The sequence below is a fragment of the Bos grunniens genome, chromosome 21 (assembly GCF_055505025.1).
Source record: "Bos grunniens cultivar Pamir isolate PY7600 chromosome 21, Bosgru_T2T1.0, whole genome shotgun sequence".
NCBI lineage: Eukaryota > Metazoa > Chordata > Mammalia > Artiodactyla > Bovidae > Bos > Bos grunniens.
The window spans coordinates 63013138-63029717 of record NC_141185.1 but is presented as its reverse complement, the minus strand read 5'-3'; the positions used below and the strand labels follow the sequence as shown (position 1 = coordinate 63029717).

General features: G+C 38.1%; 2 protein-coding genes across 39 annotated transcripts in view; one reads left to right on the top strand and one right to left on the bottom strand.

Annotated features, from left to right (window-relative positions):
- LRRC28 (leucine rich repeat containing 28) overlaps window positions 1-9248 on the bottom strand; it is a 193982-nt gene extending 184734 nt beyond the window's left edge. For all 19 annotated transcript variants that reach the window (XR_015150156.1, XR_015150155.1, XR_015150162.1 and 16 more), the window contains exons 1-2: window positions 9161-9248; window positions 5151-5378 (exon numbers count right to left, since the gene is read on the bottom strand). Coding sequence is in view for 10 of the 19 variants with exons in the window: in XM_086364826.1 (XP_086220952.1) it covers window positions 5151-5318 (168 nt within the window). In the remaining 9 variants the exon portion in view is untranslated. The remainder of the gene's footprint in view (window positions 1-5150; window positions 5379-9160) is intronic.
- A 1975-nt stretch (window positions 9249-11223) lies between these two features.
- The window catches only part of TTC23 (tetratricopeptide repeat domain 23), a 159429-nt gene continuing 154072 nt past the window's right edge, over window positions 11224-16580 (top strand). For 10 of the 20 annotated variants that reach the window (XR_015150147.1, XR_015150151.1, XR_015150148.1 and 7 more), the window contains exon 1: window positions 11224-11468. Coding sequence is in view for 1 of the 20 variants with exons in the window: in XM_086364824.1 (XP_086220950.1) it covers window positions 11467-11468 (2 nt within the window). In the remaining 19 variants the exon portion in view is untranslated. Of the gene's footprint in view, window positions 11469-11508; window positions 11658-16580 lie in introns of those variants that run through there. The other 10 variants (XR_015150149.1, XR_015150153.1, XM_086364814.1 and 7 more) reach the window with 4 other exon arrangements.

Sequence of the window (16580 nt, the reverse complement as noted above, 5' to 3'; positions counted from 1 at the left end):
GGGAGGTCACTCTTCCACATCCCCAGGACGGCCTTCTACCTACTGCACTCATTAAGAGAAACTCGCAGATCATTGAATAATTGTGTTTCCAGGTTGAGTTCTTTTCCTCCATGCAAGTCACTTGCCACCTTTTATTTTAAAAGAAGGAACTAAGCTCCAAAGAGATTAAGCACGTAAGATCTGGGTCTATTACTTCCTAGTACTAAGTTCTGTTACCAAACAATGAAAATACTCTCTTCCTGGGACTGCAGACTTCAAATGCTTCCACTGTTGATTTCTGCTTCCATGCTATATTCCTTCTCTCACTCTTACACAGATCCCAGCTACTTGGTGGGGAGCAAGGGCAGGGACTGGGATGCAAGGGGACAAGGTAGGCTCTACCCCAGCCCCCTTCAGCCTGCACAGTCATAACCTGTCATCATCTGAAACTTCTCCATGACTAAGTCTCTCTCCACGACCAGAATATCCCATCCATCCGGATGGCTCACTCAATCATGCCCAGTATAAGTCGGGATCCTTTGGACCCACTTCATTTTCCCTATTCACTCACTCCTTTCTTTCTTTGCCCCCAATTCAGCTTAGACTCCATGCCCCACCCTTTTAATCACTCTTGCCAAAATCCTAAACCTCCTTAGTCCCTCTGTACCTGGAAAAACTTCAGCCTGCATAAATGCGACATCCCAAATTCTTTATACCTCAGACAGCTAAGAACTGCAGGGAAAAATCCCTAAACAAGCAGATGGTTCCACCATAAGTCTAGTTATCAACTGCTTGCTGAATAATCCCAACAGTTCTACCACCTTTCTCAAAACAAACTGCCATGACTCTTCACAGCAATCATTTCAAACCTGCACTCTCCACAGATCTTCACTCCCCAAGTGGTAGTCATCAGACAAAAACTGTCTCCCCCACAGTCTGTATCTTCCTGTGCACCTATCCTTCCTTTCTCTTGTTAAAGGAGGAAGGGATACTATTTCAAAGTCATTCCCTCCCTCCAATTGTACTTTGGGGCCCGTCCTTTCCTACCTTCTTAGAAATCCTGAACTTTTAATTATTTCCTATTTCTGTATCTTCAACTCCTCTCTAATGAAGATTTCCCATAAGCATTTACACAGGCTCAACTCATTCCTCTTAGAAAAGAGAAGAGGGGTAAGTAAAGAGGAAAGAAAATAAAAAAGGAGAAAGAAAAAGTGTCCTTCTCTGTCAAGACCCTCCGGCTATGCCTGCTTTTTCAAATCAAAACCAAATCTTTAGACCCACTAACCTTGTTATCTAGTTTTTCACCTCCTCCTCACCAATTCAAACTTGCATTCCACTCTCCAGAGCTTCTAACACAGTCCCTGTCACAGTCACCATCACCTTTTGTCACTAAAGTTTTGGACAAATATTGATCCTAATCTTCTGCCATTTAATCTCAGTTAATATTTTTTTCTTCAGTTTGGGAAGTCAAGAAACAAAAATTCCATGAGAGTAAGAATCTGTTCCATGAGGTATTGATTGTCAGCACCTTGAAGAATACTGGATACACAGTAAGTACTCAATAAATACATGGTGAATGAATAAGTGATAGTTTTCCTCCCAAGTTCCTGTCAAAGTCATTCTTCAGGATCAATGCAAATAGCACCTTCCTTAAAAAGTCTTTTACAATCCTGATCCATAGAATTAGATGATGTGTCCTGCATACGTTAGGCAGTAGGCCAGGCCTGGGGATACAGAATTTAAGACAGAGTCCCTGGATAAAAGATTCTCAATCTGGAATTCATACACTTGTACTATAGTCCTTAACACTATTCTACTTTATATTCATTTATTTATTCATCTAACAACTATGTGGATGCCTACGACAAACACAGAACCTGTATCTCCTATTCTCTTAATATCAAACTACCACAAAGATCAGAGACTTAATAATTTTGAATAGCATTTAAAATGATAGAAAAATTCTTCAAAACATTTTCTAAGATAAATGTTAGGAACCAAAATCACAATGCTTCCTAACTACTTCTTATTTATCTATTAATTATATAACAGTATTCCTATATAAATTAACTCATATTAAAAAAGTTTTATGATTTTTCAGATATACAAATAAATGGTAATATTATACAATAAAATACTGCTCAAAAATACTTTAAAATGTAAAACATGCCTATCCTTTGATCCAGCAATCTTGCTTTTGAGATTTGATCCTAAATACAAGGATGTATGTATACTTTTTGGCCTAGAAGTTAGCGGAATAAGAATGAAGTAAAGAGAGAAATCTGCAGAGAAATATGTATAGTATGATTCCCTTTTGTTTTTTAAAAAGACAAAAAATACAGAGTACATAATTATATAAACAGAAGCAAAGTAGTGGAAGGACACAATCCAACTATAAATACTGGTTATTCCAAAGCACAGAACTGGATGAACAGAAAGAGAAACAACTACTTTCCATGTCTTCCTCTATATTGGTTGCTATAGGGCACATATCATTTTCATAGGTAATATAGGAAGTTATTCTTTTATATATAAAAAAAGTTTATTCTTTCTCACTGTCCTTCCATTTTAAAATGGGCATTCCCCAAGTTCTGAGCATTTGACACACAATCATCCTACAAATACAAACCACAGTGCGATACAGAGCAACTTAAATAGAAAAAGGAAGGACAGAAGTCAGGCCTCAGTGACTCCTCTTCTCACCAAGAGGCTTCGTATCAGTAGGGGAAATGGGGAATGCTGAGGACAGGACATTTAAACACAATAAAACAATGTTAATAAAAAATAACAAAACAATGTGGAAATGGAAATGACTGGCAGGTTCTCAAGCTTCCTCAAAAAAAAAAAAAAGCCAATTAATTCTTAATGTGTTTGAGATACTGTATGATTCCAATAATGTTTTTTCTTTTGGACACTACTGCATTTGTAAGTCAAATTTCACATACTAAATGTTATTTCTATAGGAAATATACCCTATCAATAACACCAGCAAATATTCCAAAAGCCTGAACTCACTAGTTTGGAGCACACAAGGGCAAGTACTGTTCCATCTGCTTTCAAAACCTGTGCAGGAAGCCATTCGCAGACTCTACTGGATAAATAAGCTGTCTTATGCTCAGCATAGTCAGGGAATGGTATGGTTGCTACCATTCTCACATACTGATATCTGTATCGCACTTCACAGTTGAAAAAGCTCTTTGATACACATGAATCAAATGTTCCAGCTAAGAGAAACCATTAAAATAAAATACATACACCTATCATTATAAACATATGCAACAATTTAATCTTCAACAAACAAGGTGACAAATAATGAACTTGAAATGTATGTTTGGAAGCCATTATATCAGTTAAAATAGTAGATATTTAAATTTTTCATAAACAGAAAAATTCAGGCAAGAAATGGCCACAAAACCAGAAGTTTATTGTTAGTTTTATAAGCAAAGGTCAATTACTTCTACCGCAGTAGACTATGACTGTTTGAGACGTAATCCACTCACAACCTTTTCTTTGTATATTAACAACAAACATAAGAAAATCTAGGCTATAATTCTTGACAAATTATTTCTTATACCACTTCTTCTCCAAAGCGGGTAAAAAACACTACATAAATACGGTTTCACTTTATGGAATGATGATCTTGCAAAAAGGATTAATACGATTATTAAGGTTTGAAAAGTGAACATTTTAATTTGAAAAAATCTAGGCATGCAAAATAACATACATCAATATGTGTGTGTGCCAAGTTGCTACAGTCATGTCCGACTCTTTGCAATCCCATGGACTGGAGGTTTCTCTGTCCATGGGATTCTCGAGGCAAGAATACTTGAGTGGGTTGCCATGCCCTCCTCCAGGGGATTTTCCTGACCCAGGGATCGAACCCACATTGCATACGTCTCCTGCATTAGCAACCGGTTTCTTTACTACTAGTGCCACTTGGGAAGCCCCATACACCAATATGCCAAAGACTAAAAATGAAAGATAGATTTACATTTACTTTCAGACACAGCAATGCTTTCTACACACTGTAGATATTTTACACAGATTAAAAACTTTTCCAGAAAAACACTCCATATATATGAAGTCAGTAAGGTATATTTTCAGATACTCATATACGTTCAGAGAAGGGAATGAAGAAGGGCCCATTCACAAAGAAACAATAAGACTTCATAAATCATCTAATATGAATAAGAACTAGAATTCAACGTGAAAAACTTAAATGAGGTTCAATGATAATCAGAAAAGTCCACATAAAGCAAATTCATTTAAAACAGAGACCAAATATCATGGTAAATATTGGGAATAAAAAGTTTGACAGAGACATTCTCTTGAAAAATATTTTAGTTTTTTTAATATCATAAAATGTTGGCTTCTGTGGCAAAAATTTCCCCAATAAATTGGGTGATAGCTCAAAGTCATTTGATTTTCACAGTGCAATCATGTAGATTTTTTGGTTTTGGAGTTTTTCAAAATGCTCAAAACACATCAAGCCTTCTAATGCTAATTTTAGTATTTTAATCTTCAAATTATTATCTTTTTAAATACCTCTAAATCAAAGTCATCCTTGTTGGCCTTTCTCTTCCTTATTTTTTAACTGGTCTATTGGATACTATAACATCCATAAATCATTTAAGAATCTTAACAGCAAAGAAAGCACAGGCCCAGAGAGACGCACAGACTAAGTGAAGAGGGGCTTCTGAATGGGGACTAATTTTTTTTAATTTTATTGTAGTATAGTTCATTCACAACGCTGCAGTAGTCTCAGGTGTACAGCAAAGTGATCTGGTGTACATGTACATATATCCGTTCTTCTTCAGATTCTTTTCTCAGATAGGTTATCACAGAATATTGAGTAGAGCTCCCTATGCTATACAGTAAGTCCTAGTTGGCTATCTATCTTATATGCAGTAGTGTGTGGGACTAAGTGGTATATTAGTGAATATTTTGCTTTCCTATACAACTCCTGCAACTTTGTAACTGCAGGAATTAGTGAATTTCCACCTAAGTAATTACCTAAATAATTTCCACCACTGTATATGTACTTTTATTACACGTTTACACAATAAGAGGGGATATACATCTTGGTTCTGGATATCTTAAGATATATAAAACATATCTTGATCAGGACTACATTATAAATAACTTTTAAAAAATGTAATGTAATACTGTACCAAGGTTGTAAGGGAGTTCCTTTTCATGTAGAGTCTCTCCAAGTACTGTAGTCCCTCATCTTTCAGTAACTCCAATGGGAAATGCTGCAGATTCCTGTAATTTAAGAACAAATTCTTGTGCTTTTCCAGCCTTGCCACAGAGATCGTCTTACAAAGTTCGGATGCCATGGCTGAACATATTCCATCAGGCACGCTGCAGTACTACATCTTGTCAAAATTGATCCATTTCTAAAGAGAACAAAAAACCTGAAAATTATGATACTGGTAACAAAAGCTGCCAAATAAACCAGTTAGCATATATAGCTATTTGCAGACATTAAAAGGAGAGTTATACATCAATTCCTACATTTTTATTTCACAGCAACTAAATTTTCATACATATTTAAAAGATTAAAATGAATAACTAATAAAAAAGTACTCTATTTAAACAATATTTACTACTTAGTAGAATAGTCCTATTTGAAAAAATAGTTCTTGAACTTGAGATAGGAATCCCTATCTAAGAGAACAGAGACCAGTTTCCTAACACATAACTAAAGAAAGAACTTAAAAATCAGACACAGCAAAGCCATTTCCTTCCTTCCTACCTCATTTTGTCTTTAGCTTAAAATATTTTTAAAATATTTAATATGACTAGATTATTTACAGCTTCATTTTCTTCGCTTCTTACTATCTAAATATTGTTCTACATTGTAATATTTTCTTTCTTTTCTCCTCATTCTCCTCTCTTCTTAGCTTTGCAGATTATCTTAAGTAGCAAAGAAACAGGCCTGGGAACATAGTTTTACTTTATTCTTTCAGTGAAAGAAGAAATACTGCCCTAGGAAATACAACCTCTCTGGGTTTCAGCTGCCTAACATATAAAATGGAGACAACAATTTATTGGTAAGGGCCAGAACCCAGAACAGATTAAATTCCCTCCTACATGGGTAGGAGGAGAAATAAGATTTGCCATCTTATCAATTAGACACAGGGCAGAAACAAACTTCACAATCACCACAAAAAGAAACAAGCTCAGAGCTACAATAATCTGCCGAAGGTCAAGCAGCTTATAAGGGAATAAAGGATTTTTTTTCTTTGGGTGGGGAAGTGTGTCCAGACTGAAGTCTTTGCAAACACAGACCAACAGGATTCTACAAGATACTAAGGAAACGGTAAAACACTAAAATCAAGTTGAGCTTTGTTCAAAGATTCTGCTCTCGTTTACTTGGGCACACTTCCTCAAACTCTCCAAAGGAAAATACCTTCAAAGAAAATGTTTTTTCTTAAGAAAAATTTTCACTGAGAATTGACACCAAATTAGTACAAATGTAGTAACATAAGCTTTCAGTAAGCAGTGTTTTGTAACTTTTCATTTATATTCCATTATTTCCAAACTCTAACTCCTAATAGGAAAGTATCTGCTATTTTATATGAAAGGGCAGAGAATATGGAGTACTCAATAATCTCCCCAATGGAGCATGAGAGTCCAATACCTTCCCATTTTTATACTAGCAACTCACTTCCCTATTTTTATCAGACATATTACATGACTCTAAACAAGATAATCTTTCCACATCTTAATTCTCTCTGTGAAGCAAGGATAACTAGGCTAGAAATAACGTTGATGATCGTTATTGGAAGGGGAAGCTTCCTGGGTAATTATTCACTTAAACGGTAAACTGGAAGCAGTTTAGGTGTCTCAGAAACACCTCAAACTTAACACTTTCAAATAGGAGTTTTTTATTTTCATCACCTATCCAAATCTCTCCCGGTCTTTCCAAACACCAGGAAAGCCTGAAGTCAAGAATGATTCCACCCACCTATCATGAATGAGTCACCCACCACCTCCAATCCATCACAAGGCCTATGGTTTCCATCTCCAACATACACCTCAAATCAATCCACATTTCTCCATCTGCCAAAATGGAAAACCAGTCATCTCCTGCCTGGCCATATATTTTACTGGTCTCCCTGTGTTCAGTCAATCTGTAATACATTAATCACTTAGCAGGGAGCTTTTAAAAAAGTAAATTCAATTATGTCTCCCTCTCTTTCTCAGGTAAATTCACTCCCTACTCACATGAGTTCTTAAAAAAAAAAAAAAAAAACCTTCAAAAGTTTATTTAGAAAAATCAAACTTGCCAGGTATTGAGGGCTCTCCACAACCTGGCCCCACCCACTCCTTCAGCCTGGCAGCACCCTTCCTGTTTCTCACCAAAGTCCTGGGCTTTTCTAGTGCTTCTCGGGGCCGCACTCTTCACATCACTTGCTGCTCTCCTCTTAGCCTTGAAAACACTGTCTCAACACCCTTCAGGTTTCAATGTAAAACCACCTCTCCATCCCAAATAAATGATTCTCTCTTCCTCTTTCTTTGTAGGACTCTCCACAATTTATAATCTATATATTTATTGATGTATCTATCTATTATAAATCTAGCCAAGAGACTGTACCATGAGCTCCTGAGGGCAGAGATCCCACTGTTTTCTTCACATTTGTATTCCTGCCTCTAGCACAAAGCAGGCCCTCAAACAGCTGATGAACTGCTGAAAGTAGGCCATGTGAGTAACACTGCACAGTAGAGTGTTTTTCATCTCTGATCTAAGGTCAGCTTGTAGATACTATAGGCTGAGCCTTCTATGTGCTTTGATCTCTCAATCCTTAAAATTCTGCATTGCGATATATGTTATTTAGCCTGTTTTATAGATGAGGAAACTGAGTTTTCTCAGAAAGCAACTCCTCAGAATTCCAACCCAAATGAACGACTTCAAAGCCTGTGCATTCTTCTACAGTGCAGCCTTTCATGAACTTCAGTAGGGCCCATGTTTCTTCCTATTACTATTTAAACGGTAGGCAAAGCTTACACAAATTTAAGACCACAAAGCACAGCCCACACTCCTTGATGGTTAGATCCAGTGAGAGAATACAGCATAACCTGATGGCTTTCCTTCTAAATCCTGCAGAGATGGGTAGGATTGACTGCTTTTAAAACGTCGCTGCTGCTGCTGCTAAGTCGCTTCAGTCGTGTCCAACTCTGTGTGACCCCATAGACGGCAGCCCACCAAGCTACCCCGTCCCTGGGATTCTCCAGGCAAGAACACTGGAGTGGGTTGCCATTTCCTTCTCCAATGCATGACAGTAAAAAGTGAAAGTGAAGTCGCTCAGTCGTGTCGGACTCATAGAGACCCCAGGGACTGCAGCCTTCCAGGCTCCTCCGTCCATGGGATTTTCCAGGCAAGAGTACTGGAGTGGGGTGCCATTGCCTTCTCCGTAAAAACGTCACTACATTCTGTTAAAATGCAGTTTGGCAGATGAAATCTACACAAATGAAATCTGAAAACTGTCAATAATAAATAATGGTAATGGTTTTCCAAATGCATTCATTGGCAGTACAGGATAATTTTCTCACACATACTCCCTTCGGTACCTCTTATCTACAATTAAAAGCAAATGATGCACTTAATATTAGCTGTATACAACTGCACCTACATAGGAGTTTTCTGACAGGTAAACACCAATCCACTCTATTACTGTTTAAAGCAAACAAACCTTTCCACCTTAAGAAAATTCCACACACTTTTAAGCAGGTGGTTTTAAAGGGAAAGGAGTACCTTCGATTGACTTCCATACTTAACTCGGTGGAATACCCACTCCAACTTCCTAATATTGGATATTAGAGGATTAAAATCGTACAATAAAAGCGTTTGTTATTTTCTCAGTACTGAGAAGGCTGGCAGAAGTCAGGCAGAACACATGCCATTTTTCCCAGTTAACCAAGCACTCTCGCCGTTAGAGTTTGGAAGCAGCGAGACTAGTAGAAAGGATTTCACTGATCCGGTGAAGGGATTCTGCGACCACCTAGGGCTAGGAGGGCCCGGCGGCAGTGGAGACCCGAGGCCCGGGTGGGCCCGCTCGGGCCAAGGTCCACTTGCTGCGGCCCGACGCCTCTGCCAGGCTCGGCCTGCCTGGCCAGCGGCCGGGCCACAGGGCACTGCTACGTGAGGCACCCGAAGCAGCAAAGCACCACTCACCTCTGCCGGCGAAGCCAGCGTTCCCGAGCTGAGGGGCGCCGGACGGCTAGCCCGGGCTCGGCAGGCGGGGCGGAGCGCCGGCGGCGACGGGGCGGGGCGCGGGCGAAAGTGGGGCGGGGCTGGGCGGGGCGGGACCCTCTCTTCAGATTTTGGGGGAGGAGTGAGCCCGGGCGAGGAAGCTCGCGATAAAACGCCCCTGTGGTCGCCGTCTTACGATAGGTCAGGCGAGATGCTCGTTTTCCAAGCGACGTGCCTATTGGTCAAAACTGCGGCTTCTCTGCTACTGGCCCCGCCTCCGGCTCGGTCCTTGCTTCCGGCTCTGGCTTCGGGGGTTACGGTTGAGGTGGAGGTTTGTGCTCAGAGTTTTGAGAGGGTGGTTTAGCTGGCTCCGGCCTCAGGGACAGTCAGTAATTTATTAGTTCTTTTGTTCATACGTTCACTGACGCACTTGTCCTCGTATTCAATACATACGTTAAGAAATTAGAAGAATAACACCCAGTGTGTACCAGGCAAGGTTCTAAGATCTGTGGACAGGTTATCTCACTTAACTCTCATGGCAATCCTATGACACAGATAGTATTATTATACTCGTTTGACGGTCACAACTGAGACCCGGTGGTTTTCTGTAATATGGCCAAGGTTAGTGATCAAGTAGTAAGCTTATTCGGAGAAGGCGATGGCACCCCACTCCAGTACTCTTGCCTGGAAAATCCCATGGACCGGGGAGCCTGTTAGGCTGCAGTCCATGGGGTCGCGAAGAGTCGGACACGGCTGAGCGACTTCACTTTCACTTTTCACTTTCCTGCATTGGAGAAGGAAATGGCAACCCACTCCAGTGTTCTTGCCTGGAGAATCCCAGGGTCGGCGGAGCCTGGTGGGCTGCCGTCTATGGGGTCGCACAGAGTCGGACACGACTGAAGCGACTTAGCAGTAGCAGCAGCAACAGCAGTAAGCTTATTAAAGCACAGTATAAAAAGAAGTCACTGCGCGCTGGCAAGTTCGTTCCAAACGTGAGGCAGTAACCTAGTCTCTGCTCTTGAAATACTTGAAGTGCGCTGCGAGAAACTATCGTTAAAAGGACACTAACAATTTAGTGAATAAAATACTCTGGCAGTTCCTAGCATGACTGAGTAGTCTATCAATAAATATTTTAAAATATTCCCGTGTCAGCAGAGTCATAAAAGGAAGAATCTTTCATGTTGGTAAAAAGGGAAAAAAAAAAAAAGATCCAAGCATTGTTAGGGAACAGTACAAAATACTTTTTAAATTCCTTGCTTGTTAGTGTGACAACGTTTCTTCTGAAATGAAGTTTTAAAAAACCTTCCTCTTAAGAAACCACTGTTATTCTTTGAAAAGCTTGATGTTGATTAAACTACTGGTTCATTGTCAAGCAATCTTGACTTTATAGATTTATATTGGTTTACTTAATTACTGTTAGAGATAACAGAGCAGACTTACATTAACTAAAAATAAGACCTATGGCAAAATAACGTCTACCATCTGAAACTGACACAAAAGTAGCCATGTGATTCTTTGTATTAATATATTATCCTGTGTGTGCCCTGCTCAGTGGGGTCGGACTCTGCCACCCCACCCACTATAGCCTAACAGGTCCCTCTGTCCATGGAATTTTCCAGGCAAGCATACTGGAGTGGGTTGCCATTTCCCCACCTAGATATCCTGCGTCTTCAGGATCGAAGAACCTGCGTCTTCAGAATCGCAGGCAGATTCTTTACCACTGAGCCACTTCGGCAGCCCATATTATCCTATGGACACTCTTAAAAGTTGTCTGAATTTGTCAAGTGTCAGTTTCACATTTTGCCTCACTCAAAACAAGGGGGGGTGGAGGCAATCCTCTAATCCAAACCAGTAATTTGGCAGTGTTCGGTAAACTTTAACATCAACGGGCAGTGATACCCCTTTAAGAAAATTCCAAAGAAAAGACCAACCCCGTTTTAAAATTCCCACCTCTGGCTCCCAAGGATTGGGTTGCAAATTTAGACAAAATACTCTTCTCCACTCCCTATTGGTGCATAATCTATCATTCATTCTCCCTGGAATTTAGTGTGGTACCGGGTAGCTTTACGGGAAAAGACTGCTCCAATTTAGCCTGGAATTGCCCAACTTTTAGACTTTTATCATGGTGCTCAATCTGTAAAAAGAATCACCAAACTGATAAAACCAGTACAGCGTGGATCAAACTGGTAAATCAGGGTGCCGAGACAACTGTAGTTCGATCGAAAAAGAAACGGACAACTCTCAAGCACACAGGGTAATTGACAAAGGATTTTACGACACAGTGAGAGATGTGAGAGTTAAACTTTTCTCTTTTTTTTTTCTTTTGCTAGTTTTAAAGGCGTAGATGTCAAAGGAAAAGCAAATAAACTGCTGGCATAATGCAAGAATGGCAGGAGGAGTTTTTCAGAGGGTGTTTTTCTTTTAGAAAGAACATTATTCGCAGATTAGCAATGGATTTTTGAATGGTAAAGGGAACAAGGTAATAAAATTTACTAAAGATTATTTTATACTCCAAGAATCTGTAGTTTGTTATTGCTTTAATATGGATTTAGAGGAACACTTAATAATGTTATTGTAATTATTAGGGGAAATAGATATTTTTCTTTGTATATTATCATACCTAGCATAATAGGCAATCCAGCTGTTAAAAGATATAATCTTTGGACGCAAGTTTTGTGTATAGATGTAGATTTGGAGATCCAGGGACATATCTGCTAATGACAAGGGAAAACATAATATTGGTATATGAAATAGAATCAGAAGATGATGAATGTAAGGATAAATTCTCAAAAATGAAGTCCAGCATTTATATTTTCAAGAATGATATTTTCACTAAAACTAAAATATAAATTCAGGAAATACTGATAAATGAGGATGATGTATATTAAAGCTTAATTTGGAGTAGCAGCATTTAAAAAAAATCCAGCCCAATGTAAAATTCCAAAATATAAAAACTTAATGATTCTTCAAACATTAATTCAGCTAATAAATACACCTACTGGCACATTTATTCCTCTACAAGGCCTAGCTCAAGAGTAGGTATGCAATAAATATTTCTTGAGTGTCCTCTATTAATCCATATATGGGGATATAAAATAATGTAATATAGTCTCTAAAGAAGCTTATACTCTGTCTACCTGGGAGAAGGAGACTCAAAAAGTTTAATGAAGACTTCTGGATAGTTCCTGGTGCGTAGATGACTGTTGTAGACCATAGGTTCTTCAGGTGCTTAGGCCAGTAGAGCAGAAATATTCAGGGAGAGTTTCACAGTGGGGTTAAGACCCATTTGGGACTTGAGCAATGGGCAAAATTTCAGTCAAAAAAGAAATAGCATCCTAGATAGTGGGTGAGTTGTTACTGAATATGTGCAGCGTAAAGAATAATTAACTGAGCAACAGAAGTTTCATTTGGGGATCTTGTTTTAATCTTCAAAAAAGAAAAAAGCATGAGAATGTTACACAGAAAGTCAAAATTGCCAGAATTAAGGAGTTTGGTCCTGGATTTTAAAGGTAATATTTGAAAAAGATAAGACTGACATTTCAAGAACAGGGACCAGAAGCTAAGGGGCTAAAATATTAATACTATAAATAATGGAATGTGGATTGGTAGCAGCCTCATCAGACATTTTCTCCAAATACCATCACATGGGAATAACATAAATCTTGATTCATTTCTTTCTTTTATTCTAAAGCATTGATCTTATTTTTTGTTTAGCACTATTTATTATGTATAATAATATATAACAAAATATTATGTATAGATGAGGTGATAGTTGTGGTGCTATAAAACAGTAAAAGTGTTTGTTTACATTGCATCATTTTTTGCTCCTTTTCCCTCAGAATTTACCTGTATTTCTTGGTTCTATTTAACTGATTTGAGGGAATGTCAACCAAAAAAAAAGTTGTGACTGAAGAATACCATGGGAAGATGGGAGATATTCGTACTCAGACTGTAGGCTTTCACCTGACCTGTTTCTCTGAGACAAAATTCAATTCCATATACTCCATGAGCTACTGCTGCTGCTGCTAAGTCGCTTCAGTCGTGTCCAACTCTGTGCGACCCCATAGACGGCAGCCCACCAAGCTCCCCCGTCCCTGGGATTCTCCAGGCAAGAACACTGGAGTGGGTTGCCATTTCCTTCTCCATGAGCTGCTACCATGTATCAGATGATATCCTTCCAGTGGTGGGGGTGGGGGGTGGGGAGAAGGTGAATCAAGGACCACCTCCTCTCCAAAAAGCAAAGTGCTTCAGGGATACCACGCAGAATATTTGTGTCCTTCAAAATTTGCTTCAAAGAATCTGAAGGTCATCTATCCTAACTTCTTGATTAGCGGTTCTTAATCAGTTAGATGGAGAAGGAGGTTGTCTCTAGCTGTGGAAAAGAATCCTGAGACAAGGCCCCTTGATGGCAGCTATGGCAGACTGCAATGTTCACCAAGTATTCCATTTACTCCCCTGGGTATGTAGCCATCTTTGCAGTTAGGGAGCAAATGAAATGTCAGTGCAAGTGAGTTGGGTCATGTATAGGCGATGATGGTGGAAAGCCCATGTACAGTTTTTCCACCTCCGTTACTCTACCATGACTCTTGTTGATGCACAGTTAAACCTTGGTCAACCTAGGTCTACACCCACTACTAAATCAAGAGGGTCTGTAGCACACAGGAGTTAGTATCTTACCTCATCATAGCCTAGTAAATGATTCTGACTACCTAAGACAACTTTTTCCCTGGAGATGTTGATGTTTCATGTAAGTTTTCTTAAGGAAAAAATGCCCTAATCAACTGCATTTCATCTATCAAGTGGATGGTATGTTGGGGGGAAAGTCACCCTGTAAAGATGGTTTAATTTTCTGTCCAGTAAACATTTATTGAGGCCTATTAGGTGTCAGGCACTAATGCCATGTGACTCATCCATGTGTGGAGCGAGAATATTAAGATTAGTTTTCAAACTTTTGGGAACCTCTGTCATACTGTTTTTGTGTATCAGGGCTGCCTTCCCTATCTTATAAAAGTCTTGTATTAGAAGGTTTATTTATAAAAGTCAGAATTGCATATAAAACGGCATGGTGGTTTCATATCTATTTTTTAACAGTAAGGTATAATTTACATACTATAAAACTCACTCTAAGGATATAACTCAATGATTTTTTTAAAGAAAATTTACAGAGTTGTATAGCTAGCACCACATTCCAATTTTAGAAAAATGTCCATCACTGTAAAAAGATACCTCATGCCCATTTGCAAGCACTCCTCATTCTTACCCCCAGCCCACGCAATCAATAATAAATTTTTTGTCTCTGAAGACGTGCCTTTTCTGGACACTTAATACAGATGGAATAATACAATACATGATATTTTGCATCTTGCTTCTTTCACTCAGCATAAGGTTTTTGAGACTTAACCATGTTGTCATATGTGTTGGTCCTTCATTCCTTTTGTTTTTTATTGAAGTATAGTTGATTTAGAATATTAGTTTTCAAGTATACAACATAGTGATTCAGGATTTTTATAGATTATACTCCATTTAAAGTTATTATAAAATAATGACTTCATTTCTCTGTGCTGTACAATGTATCCTTGTTGCTTGTTTGATACATAGTAGTTTATATCTCTTAACCCCATACCCATATCTCACTCCTCCCCGCTTTCCCCTCTGCACTGGTAACCGCTGGTTTGTTCTCTATATTTTTAAGTGTGTTTCTGTTTTGTTATATTCATGGAATTCTTTTATCTTTTAGATTCCACATGTAAGTGGTAACATGGTATTTGTATTTGACTTATTTCACTAAACATAAAAACCTCTAGGTCCATCCATGTTGTTGCAAATGGCAGAATTCCATTATTTTTTATGACTGAGTAATAATCCATTGTGTGTATAAATACAACATAATTTTTTATGTATTCCTCTGTTAATGGTTGCTTCCAAATCTTGGTTATTGTAAATAACGCTGCTATTAACATTGGGTGCATGTATATTTTGTTCTGTTTTTTTCAGATATATGAATGAAATTACTGTTGGATCATATGGTAGTTATATTTTTAGTCTTTTGAGGACCCTCCATACTGCTTTTGATAGTAGCTGCACAAATTTACATTCTCACCAATAATCTATAAGGTTCCTTTTCCTCCGCATCCCCACCGGCATTTGTTATTTGTGGTCTTTTTGATGATAGTCATTCTGACAGGTGTAAGATGATATCTCATTGTGTATTTGATATTCATTTTTCTGAAGATTAACAGTGTTCTGCATCCTTTCATGTGCCTGTATGTCTTCTTTGGAAAAATGTCTATTCAGTTCTTATGCTCATTTCCAGTTGGGTTGTTTGTTTTTTGATATTCACTTATCTGAGTTGATTATATATTTCAAGTAGTTACCTGTTGTTGATCATATCATTTGCAAATATTTTCTCCCTTTCTGTAGCTTGTCTTTCATTTTGTCAGTGGTTGTCTTTGCTGTGCAAAAGCTTTCAAGTTTAATTAGGTTCCATTTGTTTATTTTTGCTTTTATTTCTTTTACTTGAGGAGACAGATCCAAAAAAAATTGCTACAATTTACATCAAAGAGTGTTCTAAGTTTTCTTTAATTAAGGAGTTTTATGGTTTCAGGTGTTACATTTAGATCTTTATTTTTGTGTAAGTTTATTTTTGTGTGTTATGTGAGGACATGTTCTAATCTCATTTTCTACACATAGTTGTCCAGTTTTCCCAACACCACTTATTGAAAAGACTGTCTTTTCTCCTTTGTACAGTCTTGCCTCCTTTGTTGTAAATTAATTGACCATAAGTGTGTGGGGTTTTGGGGGCTCTCTATTCTGTTTTGCCAGTACCATGCTGTTTTGATTACTATAGCTTTGTAGTATAGTCTGAAATCAGGAAGTGTGTTACCTCCAGATTGGTGGTTCTTTTCTCAAGATTACCTGGGCAATTTAGGGTCTTTTCTTGTTCCATATATATTTCAGGATTATTTGTTCTAATTCTGTGAAAAATTTCATGGGTATTTGATGGACATGGACATTTTAACAGTATCAATTCCTTGACTCCAAGAACACAGGGTATCTTCATTTCCTACATCATTGGTTTATACTTTTTAGAGTTTAAGTCTGTTACCTTTTTGGTTAAGTTAATTCCTATGTATTTTATTCTTTTTGATGCAATTTTAAATGGAATTATTTTCTTTCTCCTTGTGATTATTCATTAAAAGTATATAGAAAAACAACAGATTCTGTATATTAATCTTATATCATGCAACTTTGCTAAATTCATTAATTAGTTCTTTGCGTGGACACTTTTAGTGTTGTCTATGTATAGTGTCATATCATCTGAAAATAGTGACAATTTTACTTCTTCACTTCCAATTTAGATACCTTTTATTTATTTTCCCTCTCTGATTGGTGTGCCTAGAGC